The 17,254-nt window shown below is 47.1% G+C and overlaps 1 protein-coding gene across 2 annotated transcripts; it reads left to right on the top strand.

The window, feature by feature from the left end:
- The first annotated feature begins 427 nt into the window (after positions 1–427).
- neurl4 (neuralized E3 ubiquitin protein ligase 4) lies at positions 428–15,978 on the top strand. Of its 2 annotated transcripts, none has more exons than XM_076724255.1 (29): positions 428–610; positions 5,627–6,131; positions 6,231–6,296; positions 6,379–6,875; positions 7,145–7,256; positions 7,352–7,440; positions 7,536–7,608; positions 7,940–8,213; positions 8,292–8,473; positions 8,563–8,648; positions 8,751–8,913; positions 9,003–9,213; positions 9,873–9,949; positions 10,091–10,169; positions 10,291–10,460; positions 10,567–10,695; positions 11,321–11,466; positions 11,643–11,861; positions 12,416–12,514; positions 12,599–12,751; positions 12,835–13,002; positions 13,148–13,306; positions 13,467–13,646; positions 13,880–13,973; positions 14,057–14,164; positions 14,254–14,398; positions 14,712–14,824; positions 14,944–15,103; positions 15,235–15,978. In XM_076724255.1, the coding sequence occupies exons 1-29, from the start codon at positions 446–448 to the stop codon at positions 15,437–15,439; spliced, it is 4,827 nt and encodes a 1,608-aa protein (XP_076580370.1). In that variant the 5' UTR covers positions 428–445; the 3' UTR covers positions 15,440–15,978. The 2 variants fall into 2 exon arrangements, with proteins under 2 accessions (XP_076580370.1, XP_076580371.1); XM_076724256.1 differs by having other exon boundaries at positions 11,324–11,466; positions 15,235–15,977.
- The last annotated feature ends 1,276 nt before the right edge of the window (positions 15,979–17,254 follow it).

Here is a 17,254-nt window from a genome sequence, read left to right as displayed (position 1 = left end):
AAAATACATAAGATAAGATAAAATTAAATAAACCTGGTAGAGCTTAAGGTCCCCTTCATTCTCCCACTTTGTCATTTGGTGAATGAATAAAATGTTCACCCATTAAAATCAAGTCTATTTACTATAAACTGACTTCACATTCAGTGATGGCAACATTATTTAGTATACAGCCATAAATAAAAACATTGATTTCAGTCAGAAATAGGGCCTAAAATAAAATAGAAATGCTTGAAATTATATGTACCTTAAAATGTAAGTTGAATTTCGTGTTCAAATCATATTGAAATCAATTTCTAAACATATGTCAAGCTTTAAAGTGGGTCATTTTATGTATTACAGAACTGGGTGCGGTGCGGCTCAATTGCATGGATTGCAGAAATGTACCGCCTGCCATACGTTACTGTCGCAAAGCCCGACTGTCGTGAATACTGGCCGCCCACTGAAGATGGCGGCGGAGCTGCATCCGCGGAGCGGAAAGCTGATCGGCCTGTCCAACTCGAACCGAACCGCCCGGCGCAACCAGCCAGTCCAGGAGTTCAATCATGGGCTGGTGCTTAGTAAGGAGCCGCTGAGGGACCGGGATGTCTTCACCGTCCGCATTGACAAGAAGGTAAACAACAACAGGCCCACCGCTGCTGCTTCTCCTCAGCGGGGGTGAGAGCAGCGGGAATGCGGGAGCAGCGCTGGTGGGACGGGCCGGTGGTCAGTCTCTGTCCGCAGTGAGGGGCTTCTTCTATGCTGGGCGGTTCACACTGCTTGACAGCGGCCACAGTTGATGCAGTTGTTCAGGGGTGAATTACAGTCACAGTCAGAGATTTGTACTGGACAGGTGGATTTATTAAACACATTCTTCAGTGTAGAGATGTTTAACTCATCACTGAGCTAACGATAACCTGCTGGTGTTGCCTTGGTACCGTCAGTTAGCCATGCTAATGAGCCGCTAGCAGTAGCAAGTAGCAAGCGGCGTGAGCTCAGGCTAGCCGGGGTTAGCTTTTCTGGAAGGAGCTATTTGGGGGTCTGTCGTGTGTTGACAATGACTTGCTGTTGTTTATTGCACAACGGTAGTTCAACTAAGCTGGTTAATGTATCTCTGTTTAGTGTTATTTTGAAGGAGTGGGTGACAGTCGTAGGTGCCTGTCAGCCTCTCTGACTGTCGGTGCCGATGGCTAATAATACTGCAGTGCTCATACCAGGCTGGGCTATCACAGTGCCTCCAAGGCTATATGTGAACTTAAATACACACAATGCGTACAATAAGGTACTGCTATCTGTTACTACTGTCATTAATGATACCCACAGTTAAAGGACCTTCACTATTCATACACTTTATCCAAACGCAAAGCACTGCCAGTGTAATGCATGAGGAGTCTGACCACTAAATCGTATAACTCATTAATGGCTGGTGTCTGTAAACATGCACTCCTCCAGTATTACTGCAGGGACATTTGCCACTTTTTAGTCCTGTGAGATTTTATTTAATAAGAAATCAGAGTATGGGGAATCAAATGGAGTGTACATTTGTTGCTCTGCTAAATGTATGTTCATATTGTTCAGATCGAGATATGATATTGATCACTGTTTCCAGAGAAGATCTGTTTAGATCTCTTTCTCATTTTATCTGGGAAACGTCTCTTATTCCTCAGTAAAAATGCCAGATTGCTCATCACAAGTGTATCTTTTGCTACATAGATCCACAGTTTTAGGGCTTTCTTTTTTTTACACCAGTTTGTATTCATTGCTTTTTTGCCGGCAACTAGTAACATGTGACCAAGATGCAGGTCGCTTACTCCTAATACTTCTGTTCAAACCAAGGTTCAGTATCTTGTTGTCCTTGAGGATCTCATAGTCTTCACTCTGCTGTTCAGGATGAAGTTGTTTAGTTTGAACATGGTTTGCAATGAAAGAGCAAATTAAATCCTCCATTTCCTTGAATTTGCAGCTTTCATGTCTTTTACATGAGTGCTTATTTATGGCTTGTATGTGCTCTTGTGGCTCAGGTCTCTCTCATATCATATCAATGCCTGTGCACACATTTTGCCTGTTATCAGCATAGAAGCGCTTGTCTGTTGTAATGGCCTCTGCAGCTTGCAGCCCTACTGGGTTTGTCAACAACATGGCAGCTCTGAAGCCGGTGCCAGTGCCAACTGGGCCACATGCAGTATTCACCCTCTGAATAGCAGCGTGTCCGGCCAAGATGCATAGTTATTCAGAAAATCTACCAGGATGCACAAGGGCCAGTGAAGCTAACGTAGTTCAATGGCACCTTACTGTATGCAAATGATTATCTGTCCCTTACAGTGCTCTCAGCCTGATAAGAGCTCTCGTAAACAGCCTCATGCTCTGTCATGACAAGCATTGCCTGGGTGAAAATCAATAATTTTCCATCGCAAAGCACCCAGACTGGTATGACTGCCCCTCTCGTTTACTGACATCCACTAAGCTACAGTGAGACGTTAGAAAATGAGCACAAGAGGACGAGCAAATGAAATTATTTATTAGACAAACAGTTTGCTCAGACTGGGACTCTGTCAGTGGTTTAGGGTTTGTATTTAAAGCTGTGGTCTAGAGGAATGATCCAGCTTTGGAACATACATCTCACATATTGCGCATATTAGTTGGAAACGTTGATTTGAAATGGAAAATGACCCATAGTGTAGGCTGTTATCAGCATGTTATTAGTCACAGGCAGAAAGAGCTGAAACAATTAGTTGATTTGTTGATTTTTCAGGAGAAAAATGATCAGTTTGATAAGTAGTTTTTCAAACCTTTATGTCAAACATTCTGCAGCTCCAGCGTTTCATCTGTGACAATTTGCTGCTTTTTTCTCTCTTATATGACAGCAAAACAAATATTTTTGGGTTTGGGACTGGTGTTCAGACAGAATAAGCTATTTGAGGAGGTTGCCTGACAAACTGGGAGAAACAGTGTTTAACATACCGAACTATAAATCGATTAATTAAGGAAGAAATTGGCAGATTGATCAGGAATGGAAATAATTGCTAGTTTCAGTGCAATAGCCAATGTTAGGCCTGTAATGTCATCAGTATTATATTGTTCTGTTATTAGTTTTGTTGCCAATATCATGTCCACTTTTGAAATGAGATTATTAGGACCTTTTTGACAGTGTACTCTATGCATATGTTACTAAGACGATTGTCAAATGAGCAGCAGAATGAAGGTATCAGCACAGTTAGTGTTTTTAAAGCACAGCTCGTTTTTATATTGTAATACAACTTAGAAATATACATTTTAGTTAAAATTGGTACAAGTGTAAAAATCCAATTTTGTCATTGTCAGTATTTTAAATGGTGGTAAAACCTTCCTGTTCCAAAATTGTGCCCATGTCTCACCTATGCAGAACTCGGCTGTTACATTTCGTCCTTGTGTGTGGTTTGCGAGCTGCGAAGCTTTTCCCTCTCTGTGTAGTCTTAGCAGTGCTTCTCAGTCCCTGCTTTGGATGCAATTAATTTTTCATTCTTTTCAAAAGCTGTCTAGTGGTCGTGCTCGGCATGTATGGTTATATCCTATAGTTATTGGTCTTTTGAACAGAGAGAGAGAGACAGAGAGAGACTGAAAGGCAGACACCCACAGGCTGGCTGTTACATAAGTGAATGAGCAAGGGAAGGCGATGTCTGTCTCCTCCACACAGCGACCCGGTCAGACTGAGTTACTTCTAAATCTGTTAACCTAGATACCCGGGCTTTCGTAGCACACTGCCTTACATAGCACCTGCCACACAGCTGAGGAGGACACCATGGGAGGAAACAAAGGAGTGGAGGCAAACAGGACAGTGTTTTTGAAATGATTCTGATCTTGGAAGAATCTTTCTATTGTTTTTTCCTCGGTGCGGAGGTGAGCTGCAGAAAAACATCCCGGGAGCTGGTGGGACTTCAATGTTATGCTCAAGGTCACTTCATTGGGGTGGATTTCTGCCAACTTGCACTACAGTCCTGTGGAGTAGTACCAGGAGGGGAAAAGGAAAAGGAGAGCGGTTGATGATTCATCTTAAAGTACTTTTGACTCGATCGTCTTTTCTCGAGGAACGACCTGCATGGTTTTTCTTGGATGTCATTCTGCGGGGGGCAGAGGGTCAGGTGGAGCCAGGAGGTCACTCCTCAGTGGGATGTCGTGGGTTCGTGCCCCTGTGTGTCGGCAAGCATCTGCTGGGCTGAAGTGTCTCTAAACAGGACTCCCAATCTCCACCAGCTGCACCGACTCCGCTCCGTAGCTGACGGTGCACTCTGTCATCGACATCATGGAGGCAAAACCCATGAAAAAATAGAACTCAGCCCTGGAGATCAATAGAGTATCACATTATTGTGAGCTTACGCTGAGTTTTCTGTATCGGGGGAAGAAATGGAACTTCTGGGCTGCATGTTACGCGATATGATTTCAATGTCATGCAAAGGCAAAAGGAGTTTTGCAGTGAAACATTTGTTTTGTTTTTCATGTCTTAAATCATCTGCGGAAAGCAAGATCATGGAGGTGAAGCTTGCTTGCTTAAATGTTGTTTTCATTGTGTGCACAGATTTAATCACCACAGCTGGACCATGTTGACGTCTGTGTTTCCATGAGAGTTTGTTTCTGTGACTATACAGAAGAAAGAAGAAACATGATCAGGGAGGTGGGAGGGTTAGCTACGACTGTCAGCTGGCAGAATCGAGCAGCTGAGGGTTCATAATTCACTCCACTTTTAGCTGAATAACACAGAGGTCGCAGCAGATTTTCGAGCAAATTCCAAAAAGTAGGAAAGGAAAGAGAGTGGATGAAAGCTGCCCACACTTAATTGGACCGACAAAGGGATCTGATGAGTCTTCTGATTCAGTGGTCAGCTCATTACACAAAAATGTTCAACACAAGTGTGTTTTTTGTGGGATTAGTTGACCATGAAGCCAGAAAGATGTGTAACTCTATTTTTTCTCTGATCTGTTCCCCTGGACCTGGTCTAAATATAGCACAGGATGTGCACTCTGCTGCCTTTCTGCATCAATATGTTTTTAACATCTCATCTTGGAAGTTGGATTCTGGTGCTACAGTCGTGTTTGAGGGAACATCCCACTGGTTGGTTCGTTAAGGAGAGTACGGTGATGAGGAATTAATTTGTTTGACCCTGGGTTAATTTTTCCACTCAGTGTTTGAGGTTAACATTGGGGATTGTAGCGTACTGCTAGATGTACAACCGCTGCCTCTACATTTTGCTATCCCATAGCTCGGTTTGTTTCCTTCATGTCGCTGTGTGTTCACACTGTCCTGTTTTATTTTCAAAGGAGCGCTCCCTGAGCCACGTTCTTCACTGACAGAGTGACTAAAAATAACAAGATGGATCATACAACAAGGCTCACTTTGTTTTCCATAGATATCTACCTGCAGTTTTTAGCACAGTGCTTCACCCTTTGAACATCACAGCTTCGACGCTTCCACTGAGCCTCAGAGTAACAGCTGCTGACAACTGTTTCCTTACTGCTTTCTCTCTCTGGATCTCTTATTGTAGTTGCCAGTGTGTCTAAATTTCATAGTATCCACAGAAAAATTTCATATGAGTAAAAATAGAAAACTTTGAGTGCCATGATGTGTCATAATTTGTGCGTGCTGATAATGTAAATATCCATTAAATCTTTTCCGTCAGGTGAATTCGTGGAGCGGCTCCATTGAGATTGGCGTCACGGCACTGGACCCCGCCGCGCTGGACTTCCCCAGCAGTGCCACAGGCCTTAAGGGCGGCTCCTGGATCGTGTCGGGCTGCTCGGTGCTGCGTGACGGTCGCTCGGTCCTGGAGGAATACGGCCGCGACCTCGACCAGCTCTCCGAGGGCGATCGGGTGGGCATTCAGCGCAGCTCTCGCGGGGAGCTCCACCTCTGGGTCAACGGGCAGGACTGCGGTGCAGCTGCGAGCGGCTTGCCGCCCAAGCTCTGGGCAGTGGTGGACCTATACGGCAAATGCACTCAAGTGACGGTGGTGAGCTGTGAGCCACCGCCGCCCTCCGCTGAGAAAGAGACAATAGAGCGGGAGGAGGTGGAAGAGGATGAGGAAGAGGAGGAAGAAGTAGTGGTGTGCGGGGTTCGGGAGGATGTGGGGATCACGGCACTGATGAATGTGGCAGCAATGAATGGAATGATGAATGGAGATGAAGGTAGGGTTTGTTTGTTTTTTATCAGTGTGGTTCTTTTTTACCAAGATGTATTCTGGGATTTGCTGTTCTCACCCATCCTGTCACCCTTCTCCCCATCAGTGCCTGAGCTTAGCTGCAGTCACAGCAGACCAGACAAGTTCCCCAACAACCTGGAGCCTGACACGGGTAAGAAAATCCTCCTCAGGTCAGGTGATGGATGCTGTCCAACACGACCAGTATTGACATCTTCTTCTCTCCCTTTCTTCAGTTCTAACTGAGCACCAGCTCTTTGATGTGTTCAACAACGCAATAGTATCTTTCTATCGCTCTGAGGATGAGGGTGGAGGGGAAGATGGTGGAGGTGGAGGAGGAGCAGGCGGCGGCGGAGGAGGAGGAAATACTGGAACCGACTCCTCGTCCAGAAATGACAGGGGGAACAGCAGCAGCAGCAGCAGCAGTGGAGGAGGTGCTGTCAACAGCGACAGTGGAACAGGGACAACAGGAGGGGGTGGAGGAGGAGGAGCTGGTGGTGCCGGAGAAGGTGGAAATACTAATAACAGTCCTGCGGGTAACGGAGGGGTTGGGCCGGGGGTCGTGACGGGTGGGATGACCACCAACGACGCGCTGCTCTTCCACGAGAAATGTGGCACACTGATCAAACTGAGCAACAACAACAAGACGGCGGAGCGGAGGAGACCGCTGGACGAGTTCAACAACGGCGTGGTGATGACCAACCGGCCGCTCCGACACAACGAGATGTTTGAGGTGTTTACAGTCACACAAACTCAGTGCCGGGATGCGTGTTCATATATGAATAATGGAGTGACGAGCAGGATGATACTGAAACAAGAAAACATCACAGTGTTTTTAAGTCCATTGTAGAACTGATTTACAGCCTGATTTGAGCATATTAGAATTAGATAATTACATATAATAAACATTTGAGGAGAGTTAGTAGTAATGGCGACATGACAGCCAAGCAGACAAAGACAAACAAAAATGTCTGTACTTCATACCCTCTGTTCTACTTTCAGATCCGCATTGATAAGCTAGTGGACAAGTGGTCAGGCTCAATAGAGATTGGCGTGACCACGCACAATCCCAACAACCTGGACTATCCTGCAACTATGACCAATCTGCGCTCAGGTAACACACACACACACACACACAGAATAGAAATTGTGCTAAATAAACCAGCGGTTGTCCAGTGTTTATGACGTTATTCTGGCTGTTCATATCAGGTACAATCATGATGAGTGGCTGCGGGATTCTGACCAACGGGAAAGGAACCCGCAGGGAATACTGTGAATTCAGCCTCGATGAACTTCAGGTTTGTGATGACGCACACGCACATTTCACTCTGCCACCTGCTGTGCGTGTGTGTGTTTTGTATAATCTCCATGAACTCCTCTCATCCACGTGTAGGAGGGAGATCACATAGGGTTGATGCGCAAAGCCAGCGGAGCGCTTCATTTCTACATCAATGGCATCGACCAAGGTGAGACCCTAATGAGGGGAGAGGAGGGTGGGCTGGAAGTGGATGGTCACGGTGATTTGATGGTGATGTTTATAAATGAGCCAATCAGCTCAGAAGAGAAAGATGAGACCAAGTGAAACATGAACATATGTTTGGTTTTTTTATAGATAAATAGCAGGAGTACTTGACGTATCGACTACAGCACTGATATACTTACATTATAATCAATACTTAGAAACACAAGAAATACTGTATGTATGTATAAATACTGTACTGCATAATACTGAGAATGTTGGCTGTGGAGCAACAGTGATGGAAGTCGGTCTCATGACCACTTGCTGTCTGTCCTCAGGTGTTGCGGCGGCCCAGACCCCCGGCGTGGTCTACGGCGTGGTCGACCTCTACGGCATGGCCGTCAAAGTCACCATAGTCCACAACCACAACCACAGTGACCGCCTCAGACGCAACAACGCCATCATGAGGGCTCTATCGCCGGACGTCGGCCGACCCAGGCCTGCTCTCTCCCTCACCCCAGACACAGAGGGGCCCGACCGGCTGCTCTTCCACGCCAACTGTGGCCAGAAGGCCGCCATCATCAGTGAAGGCAGGACGGCGCTGCGGCCACAGTGAGTCCACCTCTTATTCTTCACATGCTTAACATAAAACACTGATACACACGTAAGTTCACAACACTGCTTCCACAGCGCGACTGATGACTTCAACCACGGCGTGGTCCTGAGCAGCCGGCCGCTGCGCTCCAATGAGGTGTTCCAGGTTCGCATCGACAAGATGGTGGACAAGTGGGCGGGCTCCATCGAAATCGGCGTCACAACGCACAACCCTGCATACCTGCAGCTGCCCTCCACCATGACCAACCTGCGCTCAGGTGAAACAGAAAATGCGGACACACTGATGAACGCTGGATGATGTAGAAGAGAAGTTTCAAACGGAAAAATTAACATTTTTGTTTTCCAGGGACGTGGATGATGACGGGGAACGGTGTAATGCACAACGGAACAACAATCCTGGACGAGTATGGACACAACCTGGACCGGCTCAAGGTGAGTGATTTTTCCTTTTTATTACTCAGCTTCACCTTCTTTCCTCCTCCCTCCTCACACTTTGCACTAATCCCTTTCTAAACCCTTTTTCCCGTCTTGCAGGCTGGCGACACAGTGGGCGTCGTGCGGAAAGAAGATGGCAGCCTCCACTTCTTTGTGAACGGTGTGGCTCAGGGCCCAGCAGCCTGGAACGTCCCTCCCAGTGTCTACGCCGTGGTGGACCTCTACGGCCAGGCTGCTCAGGCCACCATCATGGACGACATGGGTGAGAGAGGGAGGAAGTGGAACAGGGCTGTTAGGATGCTAAAATAATGAGATTCTGAACGTCTGTCTGTTCCCCCTCCTCTGTCTTAGTGGACCTTCCCCCTCTTCCAGAGGACAGCTCAGAGGGCCCCACAGCCATGTCCCCCGGGAGCCCCTGCTCAGTAGGTGGAGGCAGCACAACCAACGACCTGCGTTTCCACCAGCTACACGGCACCAACGCCGTCATCACCAACGGGGGGCGCACCGCCCTGCGTCAGAACTGCCGCAGCGAGTTCAACGACGCCATTGTCATTTCCAACAGGTGATGAGACCAATGTCAAAAAACCTTTAGTGACTTCTAGATGTTGCCACTAATGTCTGCTCAAGCTAGTAAGCCACCCATTTCCCTCCACATTTAGATTTTCATTACATCGAAGTCGATCAGCAGAATCGCACCGTAACAGCTGGTGCAAGTCTAAACTTTTGCAGGGACTTAGTCTGAAAAACGAGCGGCTTCTGCCATCTGTGCTTTAGTTTCAATGCTCAGTGATCTGCAGCAGGTGACAGAAGGTAAGGAGGCAGTTTCAGTTTTCTCTTAATTAAAGCTAATTTGTGGGGCAGATTGACAACAGCCCAGCAGAGAGTAGATTATTTTAGGGTTTTAGTCATAGAAGTATGTCTTTAGACATTATGGAGCACTATTCTGAGTAAGTAGGACATATTCAAGGCATGCTTTGTTGAAGCCGACCACAACCGGCCATTGTTATTAGCGATCTGGTCAAGCAGTCACCAGATACAAACGGGTTATGAGTCGCTTGACGTGGTATTTACAGGCGACGGTGTAGACAGAGTTCTGACTAAATATTGAATTTGTAACAGTGAGCTCATTCTCCTGTGAGCTGACAGCAGAGATTAAGCAGCATTCACAGACTGTGTTGTCACGGATCCGCCTCCGGATTTGAACTTGTCGCCTCCTTCCAGGTGCCTTCGAGATGGAGAGCTGTTTGAAATCGTTATTCAGAAGATGGTGGACCGCTGGTCGGGTTCAATAGAAGCAGGTGAGCTGCTCCCATTGTGTCCTCCAGGAATCCGGCAGCTTGTGTTTTCTGTGACATTGAACATTCGTCTCTGCTGCAGCATTTCACACGTATTTGAATGTATTTCATGAGTAATCACCACTGACCTCCATGTGTGTCCAGGAGTGACAGCCATCAGGCCAGATGAGCTTGAGTTTCCCAACACGATGACTGATATCGACTATGACACCTGGATGCTCAGGTAGAAGATGCATACCTGTATATTTGTATTTTTTTACTGTTTCCTCCCTGAAGTTTTGGTTGGATGGCAGCTTTTGTTTACATTTGGATCACAGATTGTACACATCTTCCTTTTTCCACAGCGGAACGGCCATCATGCAGGACGGCAACACGATGCGCAACAACTACGGCTGTGACCTGGACTCCCTGACCACGGGCTCACGGATTGGCATGATGCGCTCAGCCAGCGGCGACCTCCACTATTACATCAACGGCGTGGACCAAGGCGTCGCCTGCTCCGGTCTGCCTCCAGGTAAAGGAGTAGTTAATAGAAATCAGAAATGTCTCGGCTGCAGCACAGTTATGGTTGACCGCTGGCTCGAGGTATGTTTCATTCGATGTCTCGCTCCGACTCTCAGAGGTGTATGCTGTGATCGACCTGTATGGCCAGTGTGTTCAGGTGTCCATCACCAGCTCCTCAGGCCCGCTGGACAACAGCCTCTGCACCAGCAACATCACTGAGAAGAGCTTCCCCATCCACTCACCAGGTCAGCGTTCAGACACAGTCTGAAAGTTTGGGAGATGATGTTGATATGCTTCTTGAAAAACACTTCATTTTCAAAATAATCTGGAGTTTCAGCTGCACTCATTTAAACCAACACTGTTTTAATATTTGAAATGAAATGATCCCATCTTCATATTTGTTTTTCGTCCTCTGGTGGGGAAATTAGCAAGCATTAGATAACCATGATCAAAACATACAATCAAAGCATTAATAAGATGAACAGCAGGTAAAATAAGACAGAGACAAATACGCTTTGATTACTGTGGGTAGAAAGGAATTCTGTAAACTTTTTGCATTTAATAGTAACAATTTAGATAAAGGCTTCGAGAGTCTGGAAATGTTTTGAAAGTGCTTGAATTGTACTCTTAAAAAGGTATACGAACCCTCCCCGGTACACGTCAGGGTTGTGACTCAGGTCTGCATTTTCAAATCAGATGAACTGTATGAAAAGTCTGCAAAGGTTTTTTTTCTATAGTTTTCCACCAACATATTCTATTTCAATTGTATGGATTCCTAAAATTGAAGATTTTTAAAAATCCTTTCATCGAGATGTGTTTTTGTATCAATGTGTCTTTTGTGTGTGTGCGTGTGTGTGTGTGTGTGTGTAGTAGCAGGCGTAGCCCACCGGCTCCACAGTAAACACGGTAAGAACGTGGTGCTGCTCGGTGAGGGCTGCCAGGCCGTCAGGGTTGGAGGCTACGCTCACGGCATCGTGTTCAGTGCGAAGGAACTGAAAGCGGACGAGCTGTTCGAGGTAAACGAGGGCTCGAGGAAATGTCATTTTTCAAATAATGTGCACGTTAACCTTAAATAGCATCATCTGATAGAAGTCGAATTTGCTTTAATAGAAATGACATGGTTTATGTTTTCCATTTGCTTCTACCGCTCGTGTTTCCGCTCTCTCCTGATTCCTCTCTCTGCCTTCTGCAGGTGAGGATTGATGAAGTGGATGAGCAGTGGTGCGGTTCGCTGCATATCGGTCTGACCACGCTGGCACCCCCTGAGCTGCCGTCCTGCCCGCTGTCAGGACTCTCCCCCTCCCTCCCGCAGCTTCGCACCAAGGTCACCTGGCTGCTCTGCGGCTCTGAGGTCCGTCGCAACGGCGTGCTGCAGCGCCAGAACTACTGCTGCTCACTGGACCGGCTGACGGTAAGCTGCACCCCCCACCCCTGCTCTGTGAGGAAAATCACTCCACTCCGGGTCTGGCAGCTCCTCGTGGCTACCTGTTAGATTTACAGTCAGCTCAAAATGTTACGGATTGCGTAAAAACAGTTCGATGTGGTTAGAGGTCGTATGAAAGATACAGAACTGCTGTGCAGCCGCTGTGGGATCGCTCCCTGTCCACGCCGATGAATGCATCCATATTTAACACTGCACAAGGAGGAGTGTGGTAGATCAGCAGCACAGAGCCATTATTTAATGTTTACATTAAGGTAACAAAGACCATGAATGAACACATTAACATCAGTACCTGAATATTCTGATTTCTTTCATTTGAATCTTGACTATTGATTATTCTTATTTTCTCCTGCAGTCGATAGTAGAAGGAGTTATGACATTCTGCTGCTGCTTAAAGTCGATGTGACACAATTCAATTAGTAACAGCTTATTAATTTTCTCAGCAGATTGTTTGCTCTTCTTGATTAAAAACAAATCTGTGCTGCCTGGCCTCATCATTGTTTTTAATCGACTGATCCTCACAGGTCGGGAACCGCGTGGGAGTGAAGAGGTGCAGTGACGACACCATGCACATCTTCATCGACGGGGAAGACATGGGACCTGCAGCGACTGCAGTAGCCAAGGTACACACACACACACACACACCTACAGTACACAGCTGCTTGGCCTCACGCTGCCACTGAGCACCTCTCTGCGGCCCCTCGCAGAATGTGTATGCAGTGTTGGACCTGTACGGGCGGATAACAGCGGTGTCCATCGTGAGCTCCTCGTTGATGGAGGACATGGAAAGCGTGAAGGCGCCCTCGCTCTCCTCAGACAGCTGCAGTGAGGGAGAGGAGGACAGCACCCCCGTCAGAGAGGTAGGAGCCTAAAGAGAGGAGAGCGCCGGCAGTTTAAAGACCCTGAAAGTCAGACTCATCGTGCCACCTCTTCCCACCTCCAGGTCGAGACGGAGCCGTGCGCCCTGGTGCCCACCATCATGGCGTTCCTGGAAAACCACGGCAAGAACATCCAGCTGTCCAACCAGAACCTGACAGCAGCCAGAGTCTCCAGCTACAACCAGGGCCTGCTGGTCACCGCCCAGCCGCTGGCTCGCCAGCAGCTGTTCCAGGTACCTTTTCAGTATATTTTGGTTTCTATGTGTGGTCCAGCTGGCCATGATTCAGGTTCACGTGAATTTACCTGTAGAAATCACTCCAAATACGTCAAGAAGGTATTTCAGGCTCTGACTGCTCTAGCCTCTCTTTGGTCTCCAGTTTCAGATCGACCGTCTGAACCCGTCGTGGACGTCGTCGCTGTCGCTGGGGGTGATTGGTCACTCCCCCGACCGGCTCAACTTCCCCTCCACGGCGTGTTGCCTGAAACGCTCTGCCTGGCTGCTGCAGAGAGACTCCGTCTTCCACAACTCCCTCAAGGTAAACACACAGAATCTGCCATGAATTGATTTTTGTCTTGTGTGACAAACGTCGTGCTGACATCAGCCTCACTGACTGACTGATTGATCGATCTCTTCTCGTTTCTCTTCCTGCTCTCCTCTCGCCATCCACTGTTCTTACTGCTCACTCTTTTCCTCAGATATGTGAGAACTACGGTCCTAATCTGGACACTTGTCCGGAGGGGACAGTGTTGGGTCTGCTGGTGGACGCCAACAGTTGTCTCCACCTCTACGTCAACGGCATGGACCAGGGCGTGGCGGCGCAGGACATCCCTTCACCCTGCTACCCCTTCATCGATCTCTACGGCCAGTGCGAGCAGGTCAGCGCTACAGACGCACAAGTGCTCCACCACACTCACTTTGTCCTGTTGCATTCTGGTTATTTTTCACAAATCTTCAAATTAGAGACGCAGCAACCAACGTATGTTTGATCGATAAATGATTTAAATGATCTCACCTGGTGATTAACTGATCAACCAATAATGATGTCAGCACTACATCAGTATGTACTGAACCCCAAGATATGCTAATGAACGTTGTGTTGTCATTGCAGGTTACAATAGTAACAAACAACGTGCCGGCTGTGGGAGGAGAGAGCGGTGAGACTCGATGTCAGGGGGACATGGAGAAGGCCGACATGGTTGACGGTAAGAAGCCAGCGTTCACGGTTTGTGTCTCTTTTCATTCAGCTTCTGCTCAGTTTTGACTTTTTGCCGTCATGTTTTGACAGGAATCAAAGAGAGTGTGTGCTGGACGCCGCCTCCAGAGGTCAACCCCAACAAGACCTGTGAGTACCAGGCACTGTGCTCGCGCTTCAAGGACCTGCTCACGCTACCAGGTGAGTTTTACTCCAGCCTTCGAGCTCTGTCCCCGATCTAAAATCGCACAACGATCACCATCTCTGTCTCCTCTCCCACCGGTCGGCAGATGGTTATTTTAACGAAGACGCAAAGTACAACCTGTGCTACTGTGAGTCCTGCCACAAGCTCCGGGGTGACGAGGCTTATTACAAGAGAGGAGAGCCGCCCCGGGACTACGCCTTGCCCTTTGGGTGGTGCCGCTTTGCCCTCAGGTACGACAGAGCAGTGAGCCATCGCACGAATCAGTCACAGCTGTGTACTTTGACTCAGTGCCAGGGAGAGAGCTGATAAAAATGGCTGAATGCACCTTTAATTTCACCATGGGCTGTAGGAGGTAATGAGTTCCAGTGGAAGTAAATCTTGAAAAACTTTTCATTTTTGTGTGAGCTTGTTAATATTTAAAACTAATTTATTTATTCATACAGCATAAAACAAAAGGGACAATAACACTAAGAATTACATCAGGGGGACAGAAAAACCTGTCTGCTGCATGTGTCTGTAAGCAAACGCGTGCTCTCTGTGCAGGATCAAGCCGCACTGTGAGGTTTCTAACGCGCTGAAGAAGTGGCACATCGCGTACCACGGCACCAGTGTAGGAGCCCTGCGACGCACGCTGGACCACAGCCAGCTGCTGCCTGGTAAATTGCTGCCTCCACACTCTGTGCCTCTGAGGTTCTTCTGTTGGAGTGTTTGATTTTCCTCTTCGTGTCCAAAGCTGTTCTTTAAAGGTGAAATTCTCATCACTTTGTCGCCGCAGGGACGTCGTCCATCTTCTCAGTGTCCCCCGTGAAGGCAGAGGGGCCGAATGGCTACAGCGAGCCGGAGGAGAACTGCGCCCCCGGCAGGGAGGTTCCCAGAGTGCGGCTCTCCCCCACTATGCGCTACTCCGGCATGGAGATCTTTGCCCCCAAAGTGCAGTAAGTCCACCTGGTTCAGAAAAGCACTTTAGGTCTGCCTGCTTGTTTTTATGCACATTGGAAAAATCAAGTTTTGAGCATTTGAAATGAAAGGAGAGCACTTACCGACAGCTCTCCTTCTCCTCATGCAGATTTCAGGACCCCCGCTCCCACCGCTGCCACCAGGCTCAGGTGGGATTCCAGGTGTGCGTGCGTCCCGGCTCCTACAAGGTGGGACCCCAGACGCTCGGCCACAGCGAGCCCCTGGACCCTCGCTTCAGCAACTCAGAGATCGAGTGGATCACCAAGGAGCAGGGCGGCACGCTCCTCTACGGACTGCTCATCCGGGTCGAGTGAACGGAGCGCCGGGCGAGGCATTCGGGTGGAAGTGGGGAGGGTCCGTGCGGCGCCCCCTCGTCCTCTTAATAAACTGACAACCAAATCCAACCCCTGCCTTGAGCGAGAGACTCCTCTGGAATCCAGCTGTTCCTACTGTGGATTGTTGACAATTCAGCATTATTGATTTTTTTTTTTTTTTTTGTTTTGGTTGTTTTCTCTTGGACTCTTTTAATGGCCGGGGGCTACGGCGGTTTCAAAGAACAGACACTGCCTGCACTTTATGTTTCGGACACTTGTGGGCGATTTTTAAACTAACTTCTCACGACACGTTAGTTCATTCGCTACTTTTAGGGGTTTTTTTGCTACGTTTTTTTGTTCTCGTTATTTCTAACATTTTCTTCCACCCTCACAAACAGCTTTTTTTCCCCTCTTTCGGCACTTATTTTAACACTTACTCATCTCTGCTCCGGTCAGTGTTTTTATTTTGGGAGGAGCTGTCCCCTGCCAACCTGCACGTTAACGGACTGTCACCTAAAAAGACTTAAAGACGTGGGTCAAAAAGAAAAAAAAAAAAAAAAAAAAAGTGACAATGTTTTCAAAAAATAGAAAAGAAAAACAAAAATCAGACACTTGAATCTGAGAATGAACCCGAGAGTGTCTTGTGATTGTGACTTCTTTGGGGGGGTTTTAAAACTGGAGGAAGAAAAACTGTTTACACATGTACTGTATGTAGCTGTCCTCTTCGTGTCTCCACATTAGCAGTCCGGCTACTTCGTCAGTCCTGTTTGCGTTTCTGTTCTGGCCCAGCATCACCTCTGTCTGGCTTTTAAACTGTGGATGAAACTGGAAGGTGTGACAGTAAAGCTGACCTGAAAACAGAAAAAAAAAACCCTGCACCTTCTTTGGAAGCTAAAAATTGCGTATCGAGGTAACGAACAGCAAAATACGCTCCGGCCTTACAGCTGAGTGGATCCATCATTAGATATTTAAAAATATATATATTTACCTCTAGACTTGGTAGGTTTTGATACAGAAAAAAGGAGAAGTTTGACATTCTGGGAAATTTGCTTTCCTGCGGAGAGGAAACCTCGTCAAGAAAACGAATTTCCCAAGCTGAGTTTTTTTTTTTTTTTTTTTTTCTCAACGTGGTTAAATGGACTGAAGCCGAAAGGTTTAAGTGGTTTTCCACATCACTCCCACTGTCTCGCTTCCCCACATCGTTTACTCTAGATCCACTCACGCTTCCACTCCGGTCTCGCCATCCATCATGTCTGACTCTGTTTACCTGGCAGGACCTCCAGAGCCAACGGGGAGTTTTAAGGTCAGCAGGAGGACAAGTAGTCTCCATCCCACGACCTGCGCTGGTGTTTACATGTGAATGTTATTAATTAGGGCTCTATTATTTCAACTAACATCATTGATTTACATTTGTCAAATGTTTATACGAGGGTTTTATTTGAATCCCAAACATCCGCCTAATTATTGATTGTATGTGAACAGCTTTCCAAAGCGCTTTCTTTGGTTTTCACCGTTCTCAATCCTGTTGCCAATTTGATAAAACCTGCTACAGAACATGAAAACCCCAACTTTTTGTTTTGTTTTGTTTTGTTTTGAAGGCACAGTTTTGATGAGTCAAACTCAAATTAAAGAAGCTCAGTCACCTTCTTAGAGCAGCTGTGATCTGACTGATGGAAGATCTACAGGGTTTGGCAAAGGAAAAACTTCCAATCAAAAATGTGAAGAATATTATTATATGGGTTATTTATGGCCCAGTGCTGCTTTGTACAATTTAATTTGTATTTTCTTTTTTTTCTTTTTTTTTGTTTTCTGTAT

This window comes from Chaetodon auriga, chromosome 24, assembly GCF_051107435.1.
Source record: "Chaetodon auriga isolate fChaAug3 chromosome 24, fChaAug3.hap1, whole genome shotgun sequence".
Classification (NCBI taxonomy): Eukaryota; Metazoa; Chordata; class Actinopteri; order Chaetodontiformes; family Chaetodontidae; genus Chaetodon; species Chaetodon auriga.
Note: the sequence above shows the minus strand (reverse complement) of the source record. Positions and strands in the feature narration are given on the sequence as shown.

Excerpts from the sequence above, each read along its gene's own strand:
- neurl4 (XM_076724255.1), top strand. The coding sequence starts at position 446 with ATGGCGGCGGAGCTGCATCCGCGGAGCGGAAAGCTGATCGGCCTGTCC. Across the intron at positions 8,649-8,750 it reads ACAACCTGGACCGGCTCAAG|GCTGGCGACACAGTGGGCGT; the intron begins GTGAGTGATTTT and ends CCCGTCTTGCAG. Across the intron at positions 14,825-14,943 it reads CCACAGCCAGCTGCTGCCTG|GGACGTCGTCCATCTTCTCA; the intron begins GTAAATTGCTGC and ends TTGTCGCCGCAG.